At 50.3% G+C, this 26,274-nt stretch overlaps 2 protein-coding genes across 5 annotated transcripts in view; one reads left to right on the top strand and one right to left on the bottom strand.

The window, feature by feature from the left end:
- Positions 1–12,604, top strand: part of Ncoa5 (nuclear receptor coactivator 5) — a 38,292-nt gene extending 25,688 nt beyond the window's left edge. For 2 of the 3 annotated variants that reach the window (XM_069989884.1, XM_069989885.1), the window contains exons 3-8: positions 2,954–3,268; positions 4,946–5,082; positions 6,539–6,665; positions 8,390–8,589; positions 9,883–10,203; positions 10,689–12,604. In XM_069989884.1, coding sequence (XP_069845985.1) covers positions 2,954–3,268; positions 4,946–5,082; positions 6,539–6,665; positions 8,390–8,589; positions 9,883–10,203; positions 10,689–11,278 — 1,690 coding nt within the window. In that variant the 3' untranslated portion in view covers positions 11,279–12,604. Of the gene's footprint in view, positions 1–2,953; positions 3,269–4,945; positions 5,083–6,538; positions 6,666–8,389; positions 8,590–9,882; positions 10,227–10,688 lie in introns of all 3 variants that reach the window. The other variant, XM_069989886.1, reaches the window with a different exon arrangement.
- Positions 12,605–13,188: 584 nt separating this feature from the next.
- The window catches only part of Slc12a5 (solute carrier family 12 member 5), a 41,659-nt gene continuing 28,573 nt past the window's right edge, over positions 13,189–26,274 (bottom strand). For both annotated transcript variants that reach the window (XM_069989882.1, XM_069989883.1), the window contains exons 15-26: positions 25,803–25,922; positions 25,335–25,439; positions 24,013–24,181; positions 21,910–22,105; positions 20,936–21,105; positions 19,596–19,727; positions 18,308–18,415; positions 16,649–16,771; positions 16,356–16,555; positions 16,075–16,089; positions 15,738–15,871; positions 13,189–15,529 (exon numbers count right to left, since the gene is read on the bottom strand). In XM_069989882.1, the coding sequence (XP_069845983.1) occupies positions 15,438–15,529; positions 15,738–15,871; positions 16,075–16,089; positions 16,356–16,555; positions 16,649–16,771; positions 18,308–18,415; positions 19,596–19,727; positions 20,936–21,105; positions 21,910–22,105; positions 24,013–24,181; positions 25,335–25,439; positions 25,803–25,922 (1,564 nt within the window). In that variant the 3' untranslated portion in view covers positions 13,189–15,437. The remainder of the gene's footprint in view (positions 15,530–15,737; positions 15,872–16,074; positions 16,090–16,355; positions 16,556–16,648; positions 16,772–18,307; positions 18,416–19,595; positions 19,728–20,935; positions 21,106–21,909; positions 22,106–24,012; positions 24,182–25,334; positions 25,440–25,802; positions 25,923–26,274) is intronic.

Raw genomic sequence — 26,274 nt, 5'->3', positions numbered from 1 at the left:
TCAGCCTGGGCAAACATAGCACCTCCATCTCAAATGAATACATAAATGTGTAGAAACAATGACTTCCCCCATAGAAGTGAAATTGGCATTTAAATTTTTTTTCTGTACCTGTAAAGGTGAAGTTTCCCACCAAGCTGATGACATTGTAAGGAATTCCTTGTACGTATAGTTGTAAATGACAGAAGAACAAAACATAGTATAAACTGCTCCTAGTGACTTACAGTTTAGAAAATAATTCAACTCATGAAATATTTTACTAAATTCCTACCAGACAATACCGTTTGGTAGGGAAGCAGTGGACACAAGTACACTCGAGCACTGCTTAATGAAGAGACTGTGTTCTGAGAAGATGTTAAGTGATTCTGCTTGTGAGCATAATAGGGTATATGACTACAACATCACTTGGTGATACAAATCTTATGGAAGCTCGAGCAAAACATAGTACATGATTAATTACAAGACAGTTTAATAATTGCAGTATTAGAAGTATGTACAGGAGTGAGCTTCATTTAACAGATTTATAGAGAGTCTCCTATGTGTCAGAGATACTGCTACCTGGTGGATATATAGTACAAAGACAAATGGATAGTTTGTGTAGAACTTGCAGTCTAGTAGGATAGACTACTGGATTAGGGAGTAAATTATATTTCTGTGCCAAAACATGGAAAAATTGCAAATTCACTCCTGCTGCTCAAGTGAAGAAAGTAGGAAAGATCTAGGTAATTCACAGATGAAAGGCTCATAGGCAAGAAAGTAGAGAGGGAACATGAGGTGGAGAAGATGGGAACCAAGATAATTGAGGATCTACCTAAGTCTGGTAGAGCACCCAGGCCCTAAATTCAAGCCCTATAACCAACCAAACAACAAAGAGTTTGGGGGAAGGTTTTACAGAGGAGGTATTCTGTAAAGTTTGTCAGACATAAGACATTATACAAAGGTAAATACCATATCAAGAGAGATAGAGATTAAAAAAAATTACCTGAGAAATTGGCTGGGAAGGTGGCTCGGTGGTAGAGTGCTTGCCTCGCATGTATGAGGCCCTCGGTTTGATTCCTCAGCACCACTTAAGCAGAAAAACACAGAAGTGGCGCTGTGGCTCAAGTGGTAGAGTGCTAGCCTTGAGTTGAAGAGCTGAGAGACAGCGCCCAGGCCCAGAGTTCAGGCCCCACGACTGACCCCAAAAATAAAAATTACCTGAGAATTGAACAAGGAGAAATCAGCAGTTACTAAGAGTTGGGAAGATTGCCTGGAAGACATAGAACATACACTTGTCCATGGGGATTGTATGGGGTTTAGATTAGGGAAACTATTCCAATAGAAAAACCATATGAATAAAAATATTGAGACTAGCCAGATGCCAGTGGCTCACGCCTGCAGTCCTAGCTACTCAGGAGGCTGAGAGCTGAGAATTGTGGTTCAAAGCCAGCTTGGGGAGGAAAGTCCATGAGACTATCTCTAGTAAACCACCAGAAAACAGGAAGTGGCACTGTGGCTCAAGTGGTAGAGTGCTAGCCTTGAGGTAAAGAGGGACAGTGCCTAGGCCCAGTGTTAAGCTCCACGACTGACCAAAAACAAAAAAACTGAGACTATGTTATGTGAAGCCATAAGAATACCCTATATAAAAATGAGAAGATTGAAAAAGGAAAAGGTAATCTAATGAACCAGATTGTTATAGATTGCTTCCTGGGATCATGAGATCCAAGCTGAGGTTGCTACAGCTGGAAATGCACCTTTTAGGATTGTAAGTAGGTATTTAAGTGTTGGATGAGTTGGATTCCAGATTTGTTTTTGTTTTGATAGAGTGGTTTTTGAAAATGTGGTGCTAGCATAGAAATAAGGGCCTGGAGTGGGCATATAAATCTAGAGGGGATGGGAAAAAAAAATGAGCAGAACTCGTACTAAATAGGAACAGAAGAGAAATCAAAGTTAACTTCCTAGAATTAAGCCTTGGTAACCAAAAAGATTTTGGGCAGAAGTGAGAAAGTTAGAAATGAGACTAAGTTAGAATGGGAAATATTTTATTTTAAATGTGTTAGGAAAAGTTTCCAGTAGAGCGTAGTAGTCATAAAGAACATTGAAGTCAGAGCAGGACACATGTATCTCTGACTTTCAACACTTAAGAACAAAACAAAAAACCTTGGGCTGGGAAGGTGGCTCAGTGGTAGACTGCTTGCCTCGCATGCATGAGACCCTGGGTTCGATCAGCACCACATAAGCAGAAAAAGCTGGAAGTGACACTGTGACTCAAGTGGTAGAACACTAGCCTTGAGCTGAAGAGCTGAGGGACAGCGTCCAGGCCCAGAGTTAAAGCCCCACAACCAGGTGGGGGCGGGGGGGGGGTGGAGTTGCAGGACAAGAAGAAGAAGAATCATTCATAATCCTTTAATGTGTGTAACATAGTTTGCTTGGCTTGGTTTCTGTTTCCTTGATTGTCCTACTAGATACTTTGAGTGATTTTTTTTTTAAGATGACCCCTTGGGTTGCTTTATATGAGATTGTGCCTTTTGTTCTTTTTGCTCTGTTCTTCTTTTTCTTCATAAGTGTTGGCCCTTCCTATGTACTTCCCCTTTGTAAAGTCTCTTTCAGACAAGTCTGATGGGAGAAAATAGATATTGGGGGAAAGGTACTTTTACTTTGAAGACCTATTGAAACATGATAATTTGACATGTAAATACTGAGTTACACCCTGAACTCTGAATGATACTATGACCCTCGTCAAATTCTTTGGGATTTGATCATTCATTGTCTCTTTGATGTCATAATCGTTTGAGATTCTAGAATGTTCTCGACCTTATTTTCTGGCCAGACAAGTTACTGTGCCTAAAATTTCAGTCATGTTCTCACTGCCATGTTTTAGAGAAAAATGCTTAGAGGGTGGAAACTTCTATGAAGAGCTGAAAGGTTGGCTACTTGCAGTTTCATTGTCTTAGCATCTTCTTGCTGCTTCCCACAGAGATCCATATGGCTTTGGAGATAGTCGAGATTCAAGGCGTGATCGATCTCCGATTCGGGGAAGTCCAAGGAGAGAGCCAAGGGATGGCAGAAATGGCCGAGATGCCCGGGATAGAGACATTCGAGACCTACGGGACCACAGAGATAGCAGAGACATTCGGGATCACAGAGATAGCAGAAGTATGCGTGATGCTCGGGACATGAGGGATCTCAGAGGCTTTCGTGATCTAAGAGACTCTAGAGATTTTCGAGATCACCGGGACCCCATGTATGACCGATACAGAGACATAAGGGATTCCCGAGACCCAATGTATAGGTATGTACCCTTCTCCCCAATACTGCATACTTTCCTGTTGAAAGCTGTATGTGTGTGTTGCTAAACTAATTAAAAGGCTCGTTAAGGACAATGACATTAGTCTTGTATTTCCAGTGTCTATGAAATACTATATACAGTGTTGAATTTTGCTGAATGTGATGAATTATGCTTAGTGAATAAATCTGGATCTTTGTGACAACATCATCAAATGAAAACAGAAGTGGAGGAGAAAACAAAACAGAGATGTTCAAGTAGCTAATAAATGCATGGAAGATAATAGCATTAGTCATCATAAAATGTCAATGAAATACCTCTTCACACCTAGAATGGTTATATTTTTTTCCAGAAACACAGAAAATAATATTAGTTATAAAATTATAAAGAAATTGGAACCTTCATACTGTGAAATGTAAAAATGGCAGATAGTTACTTGTGGGAAACAGCTTGCCAGCTACTTAAAAAAAAATTGAAAAGGGGTCTGAGAAGGTGGCTCAGTGGTAGAGTGCTTGCCTTGCATGCATGATGCCCTGGGTTCGATTCCTCAACACCACATAAGCAGAAAAGGCCGGAAGTGGGACTAAGGCTCAAGTGGTAGAGCGCTAGCCTTGAGCTGAAGAGCTGAGGGACAGCGTCCAGGCCCAGAGTTCAGGCCCCACGACCAGAAAAAAAAAAAAAATTGAAAAGAAGGACTCAGTTACACAGGAATAGATATAACAGAACCATACACATAAGCTAAAAGGTAGAAACAATCGGCCTCTCTGAAAAGTAAAGCAAGAAGGGTTGGAAGTGTGACTCAAGTGGGAGAGCCCCTGCCTACCAAGCAGGAAGCCCTAATTTTAAACTCCCGTATTTTTTAAAAAGTTAAAATGACAAATTCTTGTTACAAGTTTTACTACAATGTTAAAAAAGCATAAGGAAGCCAGCTACTGAGGCTTATACCTGTAATCCTGGCTACTCAGGAACCTGAATTCTGAGGATTAATATTTCAAACTTGTCCAGACAGATGAATCAAGACTCCTGTTCTCCACTTAACCAGCACAGAGTTGGAAGCAGAGCTGTGCCCCAGGTGTTGAATATACCAGCCTTGCTCAAAAAAAGCCAAATGAGACCACGACAAGCCCCAGTACTGGCACCAATGAACAAAAAGAGAAGGGGACATGAGATGTTCCTCAAAATAAATACGTTATTTTTCATTTATTACATATTGTGGCCTATGCTGAGCTTTTTATACATATTCCATTCCATTTTTTTAAAGTATAATCATAGCCACAGAAATGATAACCAATAAGTCCCAGATACAAGTCTCATTTGTCTAACGCCAGAATCTTTTGTCTTAGAGGGACCTAGGTCTTAAGAATTCTGTTTTTTTTATTGTTTGTTTTGTTTTGTCGGTCGTGGGGCTTGAACTCTGGGCCTGGGCACTGCCCCTCAACTCTTCAGCTCAAGGCTAGAACTCTTTACTTGAGCTACAGAGCCACTTTTGGTTCTCTGGTGGTTTAGTGGAGATAATAGTCTCACGGTCTTTCCTGCCTGGGCTGGCTTTGAACTGCGATCCTCAGGTTGCAGCCTTCGAGTAGCTAGGATTACAGGCCTGAGCCACCAGCGCCCGGCAAGAATTCTGGTTTTTATAAAATAGGATAAAGTTTTAACTTTGTGAAAATTTTCTCAACTTTTCAGGAGAGAAGGCTCTTATGACCGATACCTGCGGATGGATGACTATTGCAGGAGAAAGGATGACGCTTACTTTGACCGGTACAGAGACAGCTTTGATGGACGAGGCCCCCCTGGCCCAGAAAGTCAGTCTCGTGCAAAAGGTAAAAGAGGAGAAATGTTATGTTTCTATTACCAGTGGGACACTTGACAAAAGAAGAGGAGGTAACTACTTGGTTAATGACTTGGCTAAACAAGTTCATTAAAAGAGAAAACAGGCCTGTGTACTGGTTGCTCACACCTATAATCTTAGTTACTCAGATGGTTGCAATTTGAAGCTAGCCTTGGACTCCCATCCAGCAAAAAGCAGGGCTAGAGATACGGCTCAAGTAGAAGAGCTCCAGGAAAACATGAGGCCATAAGTTAAAACTTCAATATGGCTAAAAATAATGGAACTGAAGTTAGTTACATGCTGCTTTTTTGCCCATTGATCAGATAGCCTTTTCTAAATCACATGAGTTTTTATCATTTTTATTTACTATATCTTTAAAGCTTTTTTTTGATGCCAGTCCTAGAGCTTGAACTCAGTGTCCAGCTGGGTGCTGTTTCTAAAGCTTTGTTACTCAAAGCTAGCACTTGACACCTGAACCACACCTCCACTTCTGGCTGATTATAAAGATTTTTATATTATTTCATACAGACTTGGCCAAGTAGAGAAGGTTAAGAACCTCATTTTTAATTGGTTACAAAAATTTAATCACTTGCCTTTTGGTTAAGATCAAGTATAATAAAACTTTGTCACTTTTTTTTTGGCAGGGGGGTCATTCATGGGGGTTGAACTCAGGGCCGAGGCACTGTCCTGAGCTCTTTTGCTCAAGGCTAGCCACAGCACCACTTCTGATTTTCTGGTGGTTAATTGGAAATAAGAGTTTCAAGAACTTTCCTGCCTGGGCTGGCTTTGAGCCATGATCCACAGACGTCAGCCTCCTGAGTAGCTGGGATTACAGACGTGATCTTCTAGCACCCAACATGTCACTTGTTTTGTCCAAACAGAAATGTACATTTGAATAATAAAATTCTATCAAATTCACTGTAAATTAAAAGAGTAACAATAGCATTGACTAACTAATATGTAGAGAAATAGGCACTGGTTGATCCTTCTTTTTTTTTCTTTAATTTTTATTTCCTTAGTTCCTTTGTTTTTGTCTCATACAGGGACTTGAACTCCATATTGGATTCTTTCACTCATTGGCTGGCACTACCTGAGACACACCTTTAACCTCTGTTATTTATTTTTGCCAGTACTGTGACTTGAGTTCAGGGCCTCACACTCTTGCTTGGCTTTTTTGCTTAAGGCTCTACCATTTGCACCATACCTCCATGTCCCAATCCTTTTCTTAGGTGTAAATTCATAACACTTTTAGAAGTATGTATAGCTAAAGAAAGAAAGAAAGACTGTGCCCCCTGATCCAACAGCCTCCTTTTAATGAACTTATAATAAGCAGTAATAATAGTGGTTATTTTTGGGAAGTAGATTTGAAGATTGGTTGATTCAGAATCCTGTGACCATTTTATAAGAAGATAGTCTTTATTTAAGTTTTTCACTCTGGTGTCTTGTAGAGCGTTTGAAACGTGAGGAACGGCGTAGAGAAGAGCTTTATCGTCAATATTTTGAGGAAATTCAAAGACGCTTTGATGCTGAGAGACCTGTGGACTGTTCTGTGATTGTGGTCAACAAGCAGACTAAGTAAGAACCCTTTGCCTAGCTCTAGTGAGAAGAGTCAACACAGAAATTGAGATTCCAACTTAGTAGCTCTGTTGACAACTTGGGCTATTCTGATATTACATAAGTACAAGGCAGAGTTTTTTGAGCTGTTGGTGACAGAAAACCCAATTCAAATTGGCTTTATCTTCAAAGGAGAAATTTTTAAGTTTGCTTGACTGGGAAACTCAGGCTACATCCAGGGTCAAACTGTATCATCAAGACTTGTTTCTCCTGGTACCTCTGCATGGCTTCCTTGGTGTTGCCCTCATTCTCATGGCACTGGAGAGCAGAATGGCACTGACAGGCGTGTCTCATCTTAGCTCAGCAAACCTACTGGAAAGAGAGCTGTTCTATGCCAGTACTGCTACTGAAAGTCAACAGTTGTTTTTATTAAATTCCCCAGGTTTACTTTCTATCCATGTTCCTGTCATTTTGGCGAGGGGTAAGGCCTGTTCTTATCCCTAGAGCGCAGGTGGGCTAGGCCGTCTAGAACCATGCAAGCTGCACGTAAGAATGAGGGTAGCCACTAGCCCAGAAAAGCAGTAGCTCCCCCTTTGTGGGACACCTGTGGGGCACCTGAGATCCCTCATAGTTGAAAAGCAGCCCTCTGCATTTGTCAGCCAAGAATGAAGCCTGCTTTGTGACAGGCCCCTGGCGTTGCAGAAGTGTTAGTTGTCCACGCTAACCAAGCAAGAGTTTATAGCACTGTTCCCTTCCATCTCTTCACATTCTCTCCTTGAGGACGCAAGGGAGAAGGGGGCAGAGCAGCTTGCAGGCTTGATAGGTGCTATGTTCTCTTTCCCAGACGGTCAGTAAATAAATTCATGTGTTTTCTTGCAGTTTGGGGTTAAAGAGCTAATTTCAAGGCAGTGACTAGGGAAATAGGTGTTGAGACACCAAGAGGCAGGCTTGCCTTGTTCAGAAACATGCTATTTTGAATATAGGTAGCTTTTTCTGGGCGCATGACAATAGCTTTCATTTTCTGAGCACTTTGTACTACCCCATGCTAGGTACTTTTATACAAATTATTTTTAATCTTCACAGCAATTATATCCCATGTTGTTATTATTTGTACTGGAGCTATAATGGTTTAATAAGCAGATACACACAGCGCCTTCCACTATGTGGAACTCAGTCTAGTTGAGAAGATGACAAAAATAAGTATATAAGTGAAGAATCCTAATGAGAAGAGAGCATGGCAATCTGATTTAAATTGAAGGAGAAGTCAAGGAAATGACATAGGAGTTGAGCTATATTATTCCCATTTCATTGGTTCAAGACGAGAAGTACATCTGGTAAAAGGTAAAGGGACTTGCTTAAAGCTTCACGGCATTGCAAGCAAATGTTAAGGCCGCAATCCAAAGCAGTCTTTGTTACACTGAAGCCAGCGCTTTTTGAGCTGTACTATGTAGGCTCCCAAAGGTAGGGAGCACCAAGTGTTAGGTAGCAGGTTTGTGTGTTAAGGAAGAATTGACCACGGGACTAGAGAATCAAGAGAAAGAAGGGTATTAAATACTGTGCCACTGGAAACACCTGTGTGAGCTCAGGTAAGTCACATAGTTCTAGAAGCCTAGAATCTTTGGAGCCTCATGGGCACTGAAGGTGGCCTGGAGTTTGAGTTCTGTGTAGGAGCATGTGCAACTGGCACAGTAGCATTCAGATTGTTGGTGAGGGACTATTTACCTGGAACCTGTTTGTTCTTACAGAGATTACGCTGAGTCTGTTGGGAGGAAGGTCCGAGACCTAGGCATGGTTGTAGACTTGATCTTCCTAAACACAGAAGTGTCACTGTCACAAGCCTTGGAGGATGTTAGCAGGGGAGGGTCTCCCTTTGCTATTGTCATCACCCAGCAACACCAGATTCACCGTTCTTGTACGGTCAACATCATGTTTGGAACTCCACAAGGTAGGAAGGCCCAAGTAGGTCAGAATCCTAGAAGTAGTTACTAGTTCATTCATTCTGTACCATATTCATAAGAAGTAGGTTTGGGGCAAATAATTTGTGTATTTCACTTGGAATATGGTAGGGTCCTTCTCTGTGTGTACTGGGAGGTTCTCACATAGTCATTGCCTTGTCTCTCATTCTCTGTGATGCAGTGCTGGGCCTGCTGTTCACTCAGTTATTAGCAGTGTACAATAAGTATCTTGGGAAAATATAACAACCAGCTCTTGTGTAAGGTGAGATTTGTAGCATTTGCCAATTTCTGTAGTGTAAATACTCCCACTGTGTCCCATTTTAAGCTACAACATGAAGTCACTGAGGGGAGAATTGGAAAGAAATACACACAGTTGGCTCACCTGTGGTATCCAGCTCTGGCATGCGTATGGCACATACTGCACTGAACATGATGGAATCCTTGTTTTCACAGTGTACTGGAGAGGTGAACAGAGGAGCTGTGAGAATAGGGGAAGGTTCTGAGCCCCTAAGAGGTACAAAACAGGACAAGTCCTCCAAAGTAGCTTTTAGTGTTTTGATCCCTAAGCAATGAGACTCAATCATCTCATACCCTGCGCAGGGATCCTCCTCCAGGCTCCTCCAGCCTAGATGTTTCCTTTCACCCCATACCCCACACCCAGACTCTTGTTTTGGCCTGACCATTGTACCTGTACGTGGCCATGGAATACATAGTGATTTCCAGGAGGGAGTTTGCTCTAGGTGTCTGAGCACATACATGGCAGGTTCTGGCCAAAAGTCCTTTGACCACTGGTAGGAAAGGGAGGTTATTTAGGGCCATAAGTAAATTTTAATCCATTACTTTTGAACTGATGAATTAAAAAACAGTAGGGCAGATCTCTCCCAAGGAGCACAGTGGAGAGCCAGGCTTTACAGAGGGCTTTTTGGCCTCCTGCTGCTGGTCTAGAGACTGCTGGGCCTACCTCCTGCAGCTACTCCCCACATGGTCTGTTTGAATCTGCAGGAGCCTGTCATGTTTCTTTGGTTTTTACTACAAGTCTGTGATCTAGGAATTTCCCCCAAAAGAAATAGCTCTCTACAAAGGCTCAAGTGCTCCCCACCAAAGATTCCGACTCACCTCTCAGCTCCTTCCCAGCCCTGCTCATACCACCTCACGTGGCTGTTGTCACTGAAATGGTTTTCTTTCTAGTCTAAGGAGGTTAGGAAGGGCTTGGCAGAGGGCAGCAGGTGGGCACGCCCTCTCTCCTCATGGGAGAAAATCATTTGTGTCATTCCTTCCCACAGAGCATCGCAACATGCCCCAGGCAGATGCCATGGTGCTAGTGGCCAGAAATTATGAACGCTACAAGAATGAGTGCCGGGAGAAGGAACGTGAAGAGATTGCCAGACAGGCAGCCAAGATGGCTGATGAAGCCATCCTACAGGAAAGAGAGCGAGGAGGCCCTGAGGAGGGCGTGCGTGGGGGGCACCCTCCAGCCATCCAGAGCCTCATCAATCTGCTGGCAGATAACAGGTATCTCACTGCCGAAGAGACAGACAAGATCATCAACTATCTGCGAGAGAGAAAGGAGCGGCTTATGAGGAGCAGCACCGACTCTCTGCCTGGTGAGCTACGTGGCAGGGCCGAGGTGAAGTTCTGACTCTGCATTTCTCTAATCCCCAGGCTCTGTTGGGAGGGTGCCAGGCCCAGGGCTGATTGGGTGGGGAAGGGAAGGGAAGCCCATCTTTTGGGTTCTCCCATGGGCCATCCATACTGATATAACTACTGTAATGATAATAACTTTAGATTTGGGTCCCGAATTCTCATCCCTCTGTAGTTATTGTGGCAGTGGGGTGGATTAACATCACTGGCTCCTTGGTAGCCAGGAGGGATGCCCTTATTTATTTATGCCCTTATTTATATACAGTTCTCCCAGGGAACAAGGCTGCTTTTTGTAAACAGTATATACCATAAAGTGGCCATTTTGGAAATTGATGTTATTGTCTGTACTGTGTGATTGATGTGACTATGATTGTTGTTCTTCCCTTGGCTACTAGGCCTCCTGCCTTTGGAGGTGCTTTCAACCAGATGCCTCCCTTCTGTCTTCCAGGCCCGATTTCCCGCCAATCACTCGGGGCGACCTCGGGTGCCTCGCTGAAGACACAGCCAAGCTCCCAACCGCTCCAGAGCAGCCAAGTGCTCCCCTCCGCTACACCCACTCCAGCTGCACCCCCCACCTCCCAGCAAGAGCTTCAGGCCAAAATCCTCAGCCTCTTCAATAGTGGCACAGTTGTGGCCAGCAGCAGCTCTACGTCCCCCTCAGTTGTTGCCGGAAACACACAGAACCAGAATTTTTCCACAGCAGCAAACAGCCAGCCTCAGCCAAGATCACAGGCCTCTGGCAGTCAGCCTCCAAACATTTTGGGACAGGCAGGATCTGCTCGGAACATGGGCCCCAGGCCTGGGGCTCCTACCCAAGGGCTCTTTGGCCAGCCTTCTAATCGCCTGACACCTGCCAGCAACATGGCTAGCCAGAGGCCTGTATCCTCCACAGGTATTAACTTTGACAATCCAAGTGTACAGAAGGCTCTGGACACTCTGATCCAGAGTGGCCCTGCTCTCTCCCACCTGGTTAGCCAAACTGCAGCACAGGTGGGGAGGCCCCAGGCCCCCATGGGATCTTACCAGAGGCATTACTGAGGCTAAACAGCTCCACTACTCCAGTCCCCTGGCCACCGCCCACCTCATTCTGAGTAGAGTTGTTTGGAGGATGTTTGTTGGCGCTCTCCAGGTCTACATCAAATGTCCTAAGTTGCTATCACCTGCTCCCTCTCCTGCCCAAGGCTGCGTTGCTTATTACTTACAGAATCAGAATTTATACTGCAATTGGGAGTATATTGTTTTTTGTTTTAGTAGAAAATAAATATCTCCGGGGTTGCTTGGGCAGTACAGGTGTGTGTGCTTGGTTTCTATGAGAATGAGTTTCTCTGGTCCTTGTCTGCTGGCTTTGGGAGAGGAAAGGAAGAAGCAAGTCACAGCAAGGCTGCATCTGGAATGCCATGTGTCATATCAGTAGCCACCACCTCTGTTCACTTGGAACCTACCAAGGCTTTCTCCTCACACGTTCAACAGAGCTGTGATGCCCACACTCACAGAGGAGCAGTTGTCTCAGCAAGGAAGATGTACTGTGCCCCACCCCTCGTGGGGGCTGTGCTCCAGGACTCAGACCAGCTGCCTGCAGGCCACAGAAGGAGCTCTTCTGTCTGTGTCAGGGCAGTGATTTCTTCAGAGTTGTTTTGAGTCTTCGTTGTTTGTTTTGTTTTTTGTTTTTGTTTTTGTTTTGTTTTCATATCTTTGGAGAATCGCCAGTGGACTGGACAGCTCCATTTACCAACAGTTTGATGGGAACTGGGCTGAATCTTGAGCTCACCCCTCTTCTCTGTAACAATGTTAGCACCTGGAGGAGTTGGGCTGAGAAGATGGCTCTGGGCATCTGGCAGTGGACATCCAACATTTCAGTGATTTGGGCTTTTGGCTCAAAAACCTCAGGCTTGGGGGGGGCGGGGGTTCTTACGTGTTTTTTGAGCAGCAGGGTAGGGACCATTTTGATGTCAGACTTTGGGTACTTGAACATGTTCTTGATAAAGATGGTGTTCATAACTTTTGAGTCAGAATGAGATTGTTGGAGAGAGGGTGGCCAGTTGCTGCTCTGAATGGAGCCAAAGGAAGCTGCTCTGTTCCTGGGGACCGCTATGCTCACTAGAGCTCTGTGGATGGAGTCTTGGGTGGCCATGGCAGAGTGAGGAGGGCTGTGGCTGTACTGAATCCCGAACCAGTGGCTGGGCAAATGATAGTTTCTAATTTCAAGATCCCCGATGGCAGCAGTTAATGTTCTGGCCTGTTGGTGTTATATAGTGGGTTCTGGCCTGTTGGTGTTATATAGTGGGTTACTCCGCCCCCTTTGGAACTCGTGTTATTTTAAAAAAGAAATGAAATGATCACTTTTTAATTAAAATGAAAATGTCAGTGCTGTGTTCATCTTTCTTGCCTCATTGCAAGGAACTTTTCTGAGGGTGTGCTTGTCCTCAGCCTGCGGTCAGCCAACTTGAGGCTTCATGTGCAGCTCACCTGGTTCAGAGTGGGAATAGTTGATAGCAAAGGCCTGTGGGCCACAATAATGCTGGGTGGACAAACAGTGTCCTGTGGCAGGTCCTCTTGTTCTGAGAGTAGAAGACAATTGTGAAAGTCTTTTCTGGATGACAGCTGGGATGGGATCTTGCTTGCATCTCAGTTGCTTCTGTCTTAGACACTGAACCTCAAAGAGCTCTCCAGAGTTTTTATAATAAAGTTGGGGTCCAAGTGGCACAAACCTCTCTTAGGTTAGCAGCAACCAATGTTGACGGCAAAGCTGGACTTCCCGTAGAAATGGCTCACTGCCTGCCCGGATGACACACTGTGACTTGACACCTAGGAAGTGCCTCTGGCCTAGGAGCCGCTCCACGCCAGGGCTTGGGCCCAGCCCAGGGATGGCCACACACCGCCTGTCAGCAGGGCTTGGGCTTTCTCCCCAATCCTCTGGGGAGCATCCAAATAGCACACCTCAGGCCATGAAGGGTATAATAAAATTATTTTTATTGCATTTTGTGCAGACGGGAGTCTAAAAAATTAATACAGTAAAAGCCTCAAAGCATTAAATGGGAGCATTCAACAATAAAGGAAAGAAGTGAGCCTCTCCTTTTCATATTGGCACAAAGAACACAAGATCAATACTGAGGCAGGATGCGGAATACTGAAACACTGAAAATTAAAGGCAGGCCTAATAATAGTAATAATTCTAATAATAAATACTCTTGATTTGGCTTGCAATCTCTCCTATTTACAAGGGTTTTCAACTTCATTGCATTGCCCTGCACATAGATCATCTAAAACAAAAGCAACACTATCACTACAAGGCTATTGAAATATTGCACTCAGAAGAAAAGTCACTTGAATGGACATGAAACATCTAGCTACAGTGATTAGAAAGATAATTTGATGAGTGACGTGATAACATTCATAACAAATATTGCACATGTAGCACAGAGAACTCGGGTGTTTGTTGTGGGATGTTTGTCTCAACAGAAACTGCTCTTGCCAGCCAGACAGTCTGGGCCCAGATAGTGCAACTTTGGTACCCTAATTGGTGGTGATACAGCCCCCTACCTTCTGCCCAGCCCACCACTTCAGCCTAGAAGCTGAGCCCCTGGTTCTCCACGGGAGGTCTTTCAAAAGGATGCAGGAAGCTGTCAAACACTTGGAACTTTCCACCCAGGGCGTGGACTAGTCAGGTCTCAGCCCGCGCTGAGCGGCAGACCTTCACACCTGCCTGGCCACACCTGACCTGGTTAGCTGGCCCCGGCTGCAGCGCTCTGCCCTGGGCTCGAAGGAAAGGTGGTGGTGAGGTCAGGAGCAGCCAGTGGCCCCGGCTCTGGAAAGGGGGCAGGATGTCTAACTAGGTGCGTGGGTCAGGGCCCTGGGGCTGGAGGTACTGTTCCCAGTCCCAGAAGGCGCTGGAACGAGCATGCAGTGCCTGTCCCCCTCAGTGACCGTGCCCTGGGGAGGGGAGCAGGCCGAAAAAGCCTTCTCTAAGTTGGGCAGAAGACACCTCCGACGGACCCGGCTGGGGGCGCGGAAGCATCAAGCACTCGAGTTGGCGGAGCCGAAGGCCTTGGGTCCTAGTTTAGATGAGGGCGGAGCCGCGCTGAGAACCAAGCGCGAGTGACTGCGGCCTCCGCGGCCCGGTGCCCGGAGCCGGCGCCGGAGGTCCAGGCTCGGCCCCACCAGCCGGACGAGCTGCATCTGGGGAACTACGGACGGGGCTCGGGAGGAAGGGGCGGGGCGGGGCGGGGGCCTCACCCCGCTTCCTCTGCGTCGCTGGAGGGCGCCCCCTCCCGCTCCGCGATCTCAGTCTTTGGCGAGGAGCCACGGGGTCGGGGGAGCAGGCGACCGGCCGTCCGAGGAGAGGCGCCTGCTCCCCCGCGAAGGCACCAGGGCGGGGCTTCCTCGGCGGCCGCGGGCTTCTCTCGGGGTCCCCGCCCCTCCCCGGGCCCCAACTCGCGTGAGAGCCGTCGGGAGGAGTCAGCGCGTCCGCGGGGGGCGAACCGGGAAGACCCGGGGCCCCTCGCCTCCCCGCCGTCCCCTCCTCGCCTCCGCCGGGAGCTGGAGGGGAGGGAGGGACGCGGAGGGCGCGCCGGGGACGGGGAGGAGCGCCGGCGAGCGGGCCGGGGCTCCGGGGCTCGCGGGGACCCCGGCGTCCCCGGGGCTCCGCTCCCGCAGCGGCCGCGGCGGGGAGCCCGGGCGGGAAGGGTGGAGTCCGTTGCGCCTCTAGTTACATAAATATGGGGAGGGCGTTAAAAACACACGCGATGTCTCCTGTACACTATGTACAGGCCCCGTCGGGCCGCGCCCGCACCCGGGCGCCGAGGGGCCCGCCGACGGTGGGCGGGCGGGCGCGGGGAGCGGGGCCGGGGCCGAGGCCGTGTGGACGCCGCGGGGCCCCGCGGGGCCCCGGCTCCTCTCCGCGCCTCCCCCGCCCGACCTTTATTGCAACGTCTCCGGCGGCGGCGGGCCGAGGCCGGGCTTAGAAAAAGGGCAGCGCGCAGCCTGGGCCCCCGCAGACCCGCGGGCCGACGGGGCGCGCTCGGGGCTCCCATCCGAGTCAGCCCCGACGGGCGTGGCCTCCGGGCTTCCGGCAGCGGGGAAAGGGGCGAGGGCACGGGCACGGGGGTCTGTATGTAAACGGTGACAGCGGCGGGGGGCGCGGCGAGGGCTCCGGGGCCGCGGGCCGGGCGCGCTCGGCCCGGGTGGTAGGTCCTGGCCCTCAGGAGTAGATGGTGATGACCTCGCGGCCGCCGCCGCGGACCAGCATCACCCGGTCCAGGTGCTCGGTGAGGACCTCGAGGAATTCCATGTCTGCGGGCCGCGGTCAAGGACAAACCCCGGCCCTCTCGAGGGAGGGGGTCGCGCCCCCACGCCGCCCCCCTCCCGGGACCGTCCGGAGCCCGGGGGCCCTGTCCGCGGTGCTGATCCCCGACCGGGAGCGTCCCCCCCCCCCCCCCGCGCTCAGACCCCGCTCCCCCGACGGCGGCCTCCCGCGTTCCCAATCTCAGATCCAGGATACAGTTTTCGTCGCCATTGCGGTTGCGGGGAGGCCCGGGCATGTTGAGCAACACGAGCTTGGCGTCCCGGGATTTCTCCACGATGACCTCGTTCAGCCGCACCGCCGTGTGCATGCGCCGCACATTCGACTGGTTCCTGCGGGAGCAAGGGGTCACCCTCGGTCACCCTCCCAGCCCGGAGGGCTGCTGCGGCCTGGCCAGGGGCCCGGGGACCCAGGAGCACGGACCGCAGGCCTCTCCAAGGTGGCTGATCCAGAGACTCCAGAGGTTAGAGCCTTGGAGGGTCACGAGAGCAGAGACCATTTAAAAACAAGTAAACATACATGCTGCGACACTTACAAGTTCTCCCATTCCCTTCAGGAAACACAAGAGAAGCAGAGAAAAAGAGAGAGAGAGAGAGAGAAGGAGAGGGTCAGCAAAAGAGGACGAGGCTGGGTCATGAGCCATTGTCCTCTGCCTTGGGTGATTGCCACCTGCCCACCCCCAGCCTGAGACCTCCGGCCCTCAGCAAGCAGGGCCAGAGAGGGGAAACCCTGGGTCTTCGAGGACCCATTGTGCTCACTGGTTCTGCCAAGGTGAGCCACACCCCTCAGCCCAGCCCTTCACCCCCAGGCCCGTACGGCTTCATGCTGAAGAAGTCCTTGATGCCCTCGGAGGAGACAGGACTGGGACCTTTGTTCTTCTCTGCCACCGACTTGTCCTTGGTCCAGGTGAGATGCACTTTCTCCGGATCTGTCTCGCCCTCCCCCTCAGGCTCCTCCCCTGGGGAAGGGGAGCTGCTGGGACAGCTGGGAGCACTCTGGTCGTGGATCAGTTGCACCTATGGGATGAAGGAAGCCAGGGCAGGTAAGTCCTTTGGTTGGCCCAAAGCTCTGCTCCCAGCAGCTGAAGCCAGACCACCCCAGCCGCACACCTCCTCCTCCGGCTTCTCCTGGCTGTCTCCAGCCGTCTCTTCTGGGACGTTGAGGCGGAGCCGGGTGTTGGCTGGGTTCTTTCTCCGGATTGAGCCACGGGACTCATCTGTGATACTCTGGATCTAAGGCGTGACAGAGGTTGGTGCCAGTTCTGCTGGGAGTCCACACCCAGGCCTCACTGAGACTTACCGCTAGAGCCCATGTTCAGCCAGGACCGGCACATTCCAGAAATGGACGATGGCTAAGACCGAATAGTTACCATACCTCTGACCTTACCACTCCTCTCCAAAGGCCAGATCTCCATACCATCAACCAGATGGCTAGCACCGGGACAGCAAGGCTGACATAGCCCTGTGGGTTTAGTGCTGTATTCGAACTATTATCAGTTCTAGCTAGTAAGATTTCTTTCTTTTCTTTTTTCAATTTGGTAGTACTGCAGTTTTGAACTCAATCTCATACTTGAGCCATACCCTTTCAGCCCTTTCTCACTTTTTTTTGGGGGGGGGGCGGGGGTCAGTTGTAGGGCTTGAACTCTGGGCCTGGGCACCGTCCCTCAGCTCTTCAGCTCAAGGCGAGCACTCTACCACTTGAGCCATGGCGCCACTTCCCATTTTCTAGTAGCTAATTGGAGATAAGAGTATTACAGACTTTGCTGCCCCAGCTGGCTTTGATCTGAAATCCTCAGATCTCAGCCTCCTTAGTAGCCAGGATTACAGGTGTGACCACAGGCATGTGATTCCTTTCTCGCTTTTGTTATTTTTTTTGGATGAGGCCTTTCTAATGTTTTGCCTCAGACTGCCTGGAGCCCCAATCCTCTGAATCACCTCCTGAGTGGCTGGGATTACAGGTGTGAGCTCATTGCACAGGGTTCACATACCACTCACTTCTTACCATTTTTACTAAACCTGAGATTAACACCCCCGTCTTTGGAGAGACTATCCTTTCCCAGCTCAAAGGGGCCCCTGTCAGTTCCCTGAGAGTTCATCAGCCACATTGTAAGAAATACACATATCCACCCTTGGGAGACTGGAAACCCTCATCCGTAGGGCCTGCCCCCTCATTCCCCGAGCACCCAGTTCCTGGAGCTCTTCTGTCCCTGAGCCTGGGGGGGCCATCACTCACTTCCCCCAAGGACTCTGCTTCCTGGGGTAGATCTTTCATCCGTACTCCAGGGGACCAGTGCCTGGCACCAGAAGGCGCTCACCCCATAGGAAGCTCATCACCATTATCCCTGAAAGCCCCTCAATCAAACCCTAGGAGGTTTGCCCCGAACTCCTACCCATCAGCCATGACTTTAAATATCCATCTGTTACTCACCCTCTGCGACTGTTCCTGAGCCCTTGTCTCCCACATGCAGCCCACACACCCCCCCTCACATATTTAGCATCCGCTGCTCTCTCTTGGGCCCCAGAGGTCACGGAGGGTAAAATCTGTGGCACATGCCAAGGTCTCTCTGTCATGGTTAGGGGAGTTGGCAGGGCCCGTGTACTAACACGGCTGGAAGCCCAATGTCCAAGGGGTATGCGGGTTAAGGGCTATTGAAGGAGACGGTAGCCATGCTGATGGCCAGGGGTACCAGGCCTGAGCTCCCCTACGCCTGCGCAGAGCCCAGGCGGACAGCAGCGTGAGCTCTGCCAGCCATGCCAGCGCGGCCTCACCTCCCGCTCCCGCTCGTTCTTGGTTAAGTGCATCTGTTTGAGGATCTGGGAACGCTGCTCCATCACCAGTGTCTTCTCATAGGTGTATGCTGAGATGTCGCTCTCGTGCTGTGGGCAGGCAGGAGGGGGGGTGAGGGGAGGGAGGGAAGAAGGGGGGCAAGGGAGGACAGCATGAGCTCAGGGGCGGGCAGCTGGCCCTCCCTCATGCCTGCCTGTGCCCTGACATCTCTCCAAAGCTGGTGGGGGTAGAAAGCAAGGATGAAATAGAGAGGGCATCGACCTGGGGAAGCAGGCAACTGGCTCCCTGCTCACCCAGCACAGGACCAGGGTGTGAATGATGAACTACTGAATGAGTGCATTCATTACCTGAACAAAAGGATGAATGAACACATACAGAGATGAATGGAGCAGTGGGTGAATGAATACCTCGATGAATATACAGGCAGGTTAATGAATACACACAGGGACAGGTGGATGGAGAGGTAAATGAAGATCAATGGTGTAAAGGCCAGGATTGCAAACCCCAGAGCCAGCCAATCTGGGTTTGAATCCCGCTCTGCCACTTACTGTGTGCTGTGGGGCCAGTTACTTAACCTCTCTGTACCTTAACATTGTAATCTATAAACAGAAATTCTGATAATTATATCTCTCTCATTGTTGGTTGTGTAAATTACTGTTTATAAGAAACATGGAACGGTATTTGGTGTAGAATGAGAACAATTAGACATGGCTATTGTGTTTGCATTTTCTTTTCTTTTTAGCTTTTTGAGACAAGAGCTTGATCTGCAGCCAGGCAGGCCTTGAACTCACTTTGTAGCCTTGGCTAGCCTTTAACTCCATCTTCTAGTCTCTGCCTCTCATGTGGTGGGAGGCATACACCATCATGCTTGGCTATAACCTGCTATTCTTATTGTTGTTGTTGTTTTATTTGTGCCAGTACTGGGGCTTGAACTCGGGGCCAAGTTGCTGTCATTTAGCTTTTTTTGGCTCAGGGCTTGGTGCTCTATCACTTGAGCTACACTTCACTTCCAGCTTTCTTCTGGTTAAAAGTCTTATGGACTTTTCTGCCTATGCTGGCTTTGAACTGCAGTCCTCAGATCTCAGCCTCCTGAGTAAGTGGGATTACAGGTGTGAGCTGCTGGTGCCAAGCAGCACACAAATGATCTTATGAAAGAATGGATTCAGACGTGAAAGGGGGTTGGAGGCAGGGAGCTGGGTGTTGGGGTTGCCCAACGTGGGGCCAGGAGGAAAAACATCAGGGGAGCAGTTGTTAGGGTTGGGTGCTCACCATCTCCACCACCTCCACCTCAGCGGTGATCCGTAAATGGTACAGAAATGTGGTCAGGTCCTTCTTCATCTGGATGCTGTTGTCATCCATCTGGGCCACAGTGAAGATTCGCATCTTGCACTTCCGCCACACCTGCAAGGATTGAAGGAGACCCGGGAAGGCTGAGCCCAAGGCAGTGATGTCAGTGGCTCCCACTTGTAATCCTAGCCGCTTAAGGGCTGCGGGGGAGGGGAGGTTGGTGCTGACATCTGAGGTTCATGGTTCAAAGGCAGCCTGGAAAGTCTGTTAGACTCTTATCTCCAATTAACTGCCAAAAAGCCAAAGTAGAGTTGTGGCTCAAGTGGTAGAACACCAGCCTTGAAAGGAAAAGCTAAGGGACAGTGACCATGGGCCCCAAGTTCAAGCCCTAGTTCCATTTCAAAAAAGAACAAAAAACAAAAAAACAACCTCAGGCCAGGTGCTGGTTGTTCATGCCTGCAATCCTAACTACTCAGGAGGCTGAGATCTGAGGATCACAGTTCAAAGCCAGCTTGGGCAGGAAACTGTGAGACTCTTATCGCCAATAAAACCGGAAGTGGTGCTACGGCTCAAGAGGTAGAGCGCTCGCCTTGAGCTGAAGAGCGCAGGGACAGCGCCCAGGCCCAGAGTTCAAGCCCCACAACCAACAACAACAACAAAAAAGCAACCTCAGTCAAAGGGGCCTGTCCCCTTGCCCCTCCCACATACCCACTGACCTGAACCCCCCTCTCAGGAGTCCTGCCCCACAAAGACCCCCTGGCCCAGGCCTGAGGGTCCCCTATTGAAGTGTCATGTATATTTGCTTGGGTTGAGCACTGACCTCTTTCTTTGCAGTGCACCTCTCGGGGTTATCGGGTTAACGCAGCAGTTCCTGACCTCCCGAGTGAAGGAGGTGGTCAGAGCTCACCGGGGAGGAAGGACGAGGCCTCGGGCTCTGGCCCTGGCCCTGAACTGTGCTCGCAGGCACACGTACGCGCATGCGCAGTCGCTCCTCCGGCTCTGGCCCTGAACCGTGCTCACAGGCACACGTATGCGCACGCGCAGTCGCTCCTCTGGCTCTGGCCCTGAACCGTGCTCGCAGGCACACGCACGCGCAGTTGCTCCTCCGGCTCTGGCCCTGAACCGTGCTCGCAGGCACATGCATGCGCACACGCAGTCGCTCCTCCGGCTCTGGCCCTGGCCCTGGCTCTGGCCCTGGCCCGGGCCCTGGCCCGGGCCCTGAACCGTGCTCGCAGGCATATGCATGCGCACGCGCAGTCGCTCCTCCGGCTCTGGCCCTGGCCCTGGCCCGGGCCCTGAACCGTGCTCGCAGGCGCTCCCACCTTGTGGTGGCGCAGCAGGAAGGGCAGCAGCATGAGCATGCCTCCGTCGTGCACGATCCACCAGACGTCGATGCTGCCCTCAGAGAAGCGCTCCGGGTTCCCGGGGAACATGGACACGTTCTTGGTGACCAGCAGGGCCAGATGGCCAGCTGTGGTTTCCCGGACCAGTTCTGGGGAGGTCAAGGAGGCAGAGGGAGGATGGTAACTCTCGGTCCCCTTGGCTCCCAGCAGCAACCACTAAGTCTCCTCTCCTCCCCCCATCCCCCCAGCTCCCTGCCCGCCCGCCTGGCCTAGGCCTTAGGCTGAGCCGCCAGCATCTGCCCGATTCTCCTCAAGTAGTTATTGGATGTGGAAAAGCCTATCAACCTCTCTGAGCCTCAGTTTCCCACCTGACAAATGGCAGTGACACCACCTGGCTATTGGTGGCTAAAAGTCTATAATATGTCAGTTTGCTGAGTCCTTCCTTAAAGGAAACAGGGTTGTTTGGAGTCACCAGGGCCTCCTCTTGTCTACATGATCTAGACGAATCCCTTCATCTCTCGGGGTCACTCTGATAAAATGGAGATAGCAGTGTCTGGCTCTCAGACAACTAATGGGAAAATTAGAGAAAGCGTCGACTTGTCTGGTGCTCAGAATCCATTCTGTCACTGTCTGTTGTACTGCTCTTCGGTGTTGTATTCTTGTCAGAGAGTCTGGTGACTCACAGGAGTGCAGTCACAGCGTGGAGATGGACCAGAGCTGAGACGCCGACCCTGACCACTGCCTCTGAAGCTGTGTCTTCCCCGTGCTCTGCCCTGTCCCCCTCCCAGGGCCTGGCGGCCATGCCAGTACCAAGACTGTCCCATTCACAGCTGAGTCCCAGCACCAGGTACACGTGCCCATGCTGAATCCACCCATGTGCTGAGCTTGGAGAAATCCTCAGGCCCAAAGAAACCCACTGCCAGCCGGCGCCCTCCCCAGCCCATGGGAATCACCGATGAAGTTTCTCCAGGTCTGATGATCTTCCTTCTGCCGCCAGTTACGGGGCCAGCCAACCAGCACTGTGTTGTGCTGCAGTCCTCCGAGGCCTCCGGACTGGATGAGGTGGGACACGCCGTCGCGCAGGTTGGAGGAGATCACCACCTGGCAGAAACCCTTCACCTTCTCTGCCTCCATCAGGCGCCGGATCGACTGGGGGTGGGGGGAGGGGGCAGTGGAGAGGAGCAGCCTTAGTGTCCTGGCAACGTATTGGGTCCCTAGCAGCCTCTCTCCCACCTTCCCTCCATTCACCCCTATCTTCCTGAAGCTCAGTTCTAGCACCAGAATGATGCATGGCTCCCCATCACCTACGGTCCTCGTTCCTGCCAATGAATCATGACTGCCCCCTCCCTTCCTTCCACCCTGCTGTGGCTCACAAAGCCCCCTCGCCTGACACATCTCCTCAGCCCCCGACACCTTTTGTCCTCGCTGTACATTACGTCCTGGCTCGCCCCGCCCAAATGTCACCACCCTCCACCTACACAAGAATTAAGCTGAGTTTCTCTGTGTGGCCAGACAAACCATTGTGTGTGTGTGTGTGTGTGTGTGTGTGTGTGTGTGTGTGTGTGCGCGTGCCATGACTGGAGCTTGAACTCAAGGCCTGAGTGCTGTCCCTTAGCTCAAGGCTAGTGCTCTACCACGTGAGCCATAGCTCCATTTCTGCCTTTTTTGCTGGTTAATTGGAGATAAGAGTCTCATGAACTTTCCTGGGCTGGCTTTGAATCACAGTCCTCACATCTTAGCCTCTTAAATAAGTCGGATTACAGGTGTGAGTCACCAGCACTTGACCAAAACCATTTTATTTTAACAATAATGATAAACTCTTGAAGGGCATGTTTAGTCTACACTAGGAGAAAAGTGGTTTTTATTTTCTTATTCCTGTTTCATCAATGAGGAAATTGAGGCTTAAAGAAATTAAGGCTTGCTGAAGGACACATGGCTGTTATTGTGGGGAGCCTGGTCCAGGAAGTCTCATTCACCCCTAACTCTCTCAACCAGGGCCTTGATGTCAAACAGAGAGAGGTTAATTTCCATCTCTGTCACCTCCTGGCTGTGACCGTGGCCAAGTCACCCAACCTCTGTCCTTATCTGCCAAATGGGGGGTCATGACAGCCACCCCACGTAGGAACAGGAAGAATGATAGCACACATGCATGTGAGAGCTTGCTATGCCGTGTGGCATGTCATCACACTAATACATTGCATGGCTCCACTTCTATGAGCCCTACCTCAGCACGCATCGACAGCCAACAGGGTTGAAGCCTTCTGCAAATGTGCCATCCTCTCCACCAGTGGTCGCTTTGGGGGCTAGCACTGAAGCTTGAACTCAGGGCCTCACCTCACATTCTCCCTTATCTTTTGCACACTCAAGACTGGCACTCTACCACTTGAGCTCCAGCTCCATTTCCAGCTTTTCTTGCTGGTTAGTTGGAGATAAGAGTCTCACGAACTTTCCTACCTGAGCTGGCTTCAAACTGATCCTCAGATCTCAGCCTCCTATGTAGCTAGGATTACAGGCGTGAGCCACCAGTGCCCAGCTGGCACTTGCTCTTAAACATCTCCTCTTCCCTGGTGCCTAGCCCAGTGCCTGGTCCACAAGCACACTCAGTCACTGCATGTTGAATTGTACTGACCAGTCGGGGCCTGCAGCTCAGGGCCCTGACAGATTGGTGTGAACGGCTCAGTGAGGCAGAAGCAGCAACTGTCACAAGCCATTAGAGGTGCCCCTCCCCTGTCTCCCTTGGTCTCCCTCAGGCCCTCTTTTCTCTTTCAACTCCTATTCACAATCCTGAGGGGAGAAAGGCCTGAGCTGCAGGCCAGAACCCACCAGGTTCCAAATACCTCTCAGTGCACCATACGCAGACACCTGCTGCCCCGGCCCACAGTGGCCACACATGCTGTGCATGCAGGCACGGACCCAGTGGATGGAGACGAGAGCAGGTAACAGGGAGACAGGCACCTGAGTCTTTGATCCCAAAGGCGCAAGGAAGGAAAGTATAGACAGGCAAAGACTTTCCCTGAGTGTCCTGGCCTCCCCCAACCTACCACAGCCCTGCTCACCTCCTCTGCTCGCTGGGCCTGGGGATGGTTGTCCAGAAAGGTGCCCTCAAGGACAGAGCCCACAATGGTCAAGCCCTTCCCTGCCTTGAGCTGGGAGGTCAGAGAGAGCAGCTGTGGGTGCACCACATTCTGGTCCTGGTCCACACGCACCAGCACCAACAGCTGGGGCCTGAAGAGGGTGAAGTCATGTGACTCATCAACTGGCCACCCACCACACACCCATCCGCAGCTCACCTGACCATTGTGCCCTGTGCCCCAGCCACCTGTGCCCAGCACCCACCCAAACACCTGAACATCCTGCATCCATTTTCCTGAGTGACAAGCCAACCATCTTTCCCACGTATCCATCCACCCTCACCCGCCATCTCTCCATCCACCATGCTCATCTGTCTATCCATTCAGCCACCCACTCATCCATTTTATCCTCCCATCATTCACTCATCTCCTTATTAATTTACCTTCAATGGATCAGTCTCTCAATCACCCACATATCCACCACCCACTGGACATTCACACATCCATCTATCCCGGCTACTGTCCCATCCACATACACACGTACACATCCTTCTATAGTATTCACTTAACTATCACAGTCCTCCAACCCCTCCCTCAATCTAATAACCTTCTCCAAGAACACGTTCCAGGCTAGACCCTGTGCTGATTATTTGGGAATTGGAGCCCATAATGCAAAACCCAATGTCTGGAAATCTCAGTTTGGCCAACGTGAGGACAGGCAGCCAGGTCCTAGGTAGAATCAGAGTTCCGCCATTCTCTTGGCAAGATGGAACCTGGGGATAGGGATGGAGGGCTGGGCATGGAGCCCTGGGTGTTCAGTTAGGAAGTACCAGGCAGGGTAGCAGGGAAAAATTCTGGGTCCTCTCTGGCCTCTGATCTTCAGGTAAATAAAAATGGAGGGAGAAATCTAGAATCTCTTAGGAGAAATATTCTTCCTCCCTCCACTTAGCTCTCAAAGCAAGAGAACAAATTCTACATGCTCTAATATTTATCTGTCACCAGTGGCACCTTCTGCACAGATCTGTGTGCTCACTACATCCCCAAGGCAGGAAAGGGCTTGCTATAGATCATGCATTCACAAACTTTCTGAACACAGGATAGAATGAATGAATGAATGAATAGGTGAGCACAGGGTTGGGAGGTTGGCATGGTGAGTCGATTTGGAGAACCAATGTCTAGAAATCAGTTCAGCCTTGATATGGCCAGGAGAGACCAGGGTTGTGTGATACCACTCAGCAAAACAAAGCAAGTAGAATAAGTGTAGCCCTGCTCCCAGTCTGTCTCTACTTGAGTCCCTTACCACTCACCTCCAGTTCTTGGTGTGGGGGGGCCCTTCCTCCAGACGTAAGAGTGCGTAGCGAGCAGCACTGAGAGACAGACCTCGGATCCCATCACCCCACTCCTTCTCTGCCCTGGAGACCAGAACGGAGATCATCACATGAGGCCAGAAAGCTGGGGAATGGCAGGGAAACCCATCCGCACAGAACAGGCTGTCTAGAGCATGGCCATCACTCCCTAGAGTGCCCTAGCACACGTAGGGTGACCGTGTTGCTCTTGCTACTTGGTTCAATCCAGTCTTGGCTGTTATCATAGAAAATCCCTTCTAAATCTACTATCTTACCCTTTCTGTCCACTTCCCAACGCCTCTGTCCCATCCCCTAATCCATTTCAAGTCACTCATACCCTGATGCCCAACATCCCCACCACAGCACCCTTTTCTGTTCCTCCCTCCACCTTTTACCCTTCAGCCTTTCAGGCCCCATCCCCACACCTACCCACGGTACTCGATGTATTTGTAGATGAGGCCAGCAATGAGCATGGCCACAAGGGCGTAATACCAGGAGCAGATGAACATGAGGGCCAGGCAGAGGCTCATGCCCAAGAACGAGAGGGTCCTGGACAAAGAGAGACCAGACTCTGAGCCCTGGCAGGGCTGTGGCTGGAGATGGACTGACTAACAAGAGTTACGAGTGGTTGCTGGCCAAGACATGGGTGACTACACTCAGGTCTAGGGAATCTCACACTACTGTCGCCATGAGATCTTTGAGCCACAGACAACACAGCTCCACCTGACTCCTGAGTCACCACGGTCCCTTCTCCCATGTCTTAACTCTGCCAGAGAGCCCCAGCTGGGTGGGCTCTGAGACAGGGCTCTAGAGACGCTAGAAGAAGCTCCAGGAAGAAGCCACCAGCAATGCAGAAACACCAGGAAGTGCGGGCTTCCCTGTTGCTAGCTGTGTTATCCCC

The sequence above is a fragment of the Dipodomys merriami genome, unplaced genomic scaffold (assembly GCF_024711535.1).
Source record: "Dipodomys merriami isolate MVZ:Mamm:240054 unplaced genomic scaffold, mDipMer1.0.p SCAF_39, whole genome shotgun sequence".
Classification (NCBI taxonomy): domain Eukaryota; kingdom Metazoa; phylum Chordata; class Mammalia; order Rodentia; family Heteromyidae; genus Dipodomys; species Dipodomys merriami.
The sequence above is the reverse complement of the archived record's forward strand: the minus strand, read 5'-3'. Positions and strand labels throughout refer to the sequence as shown.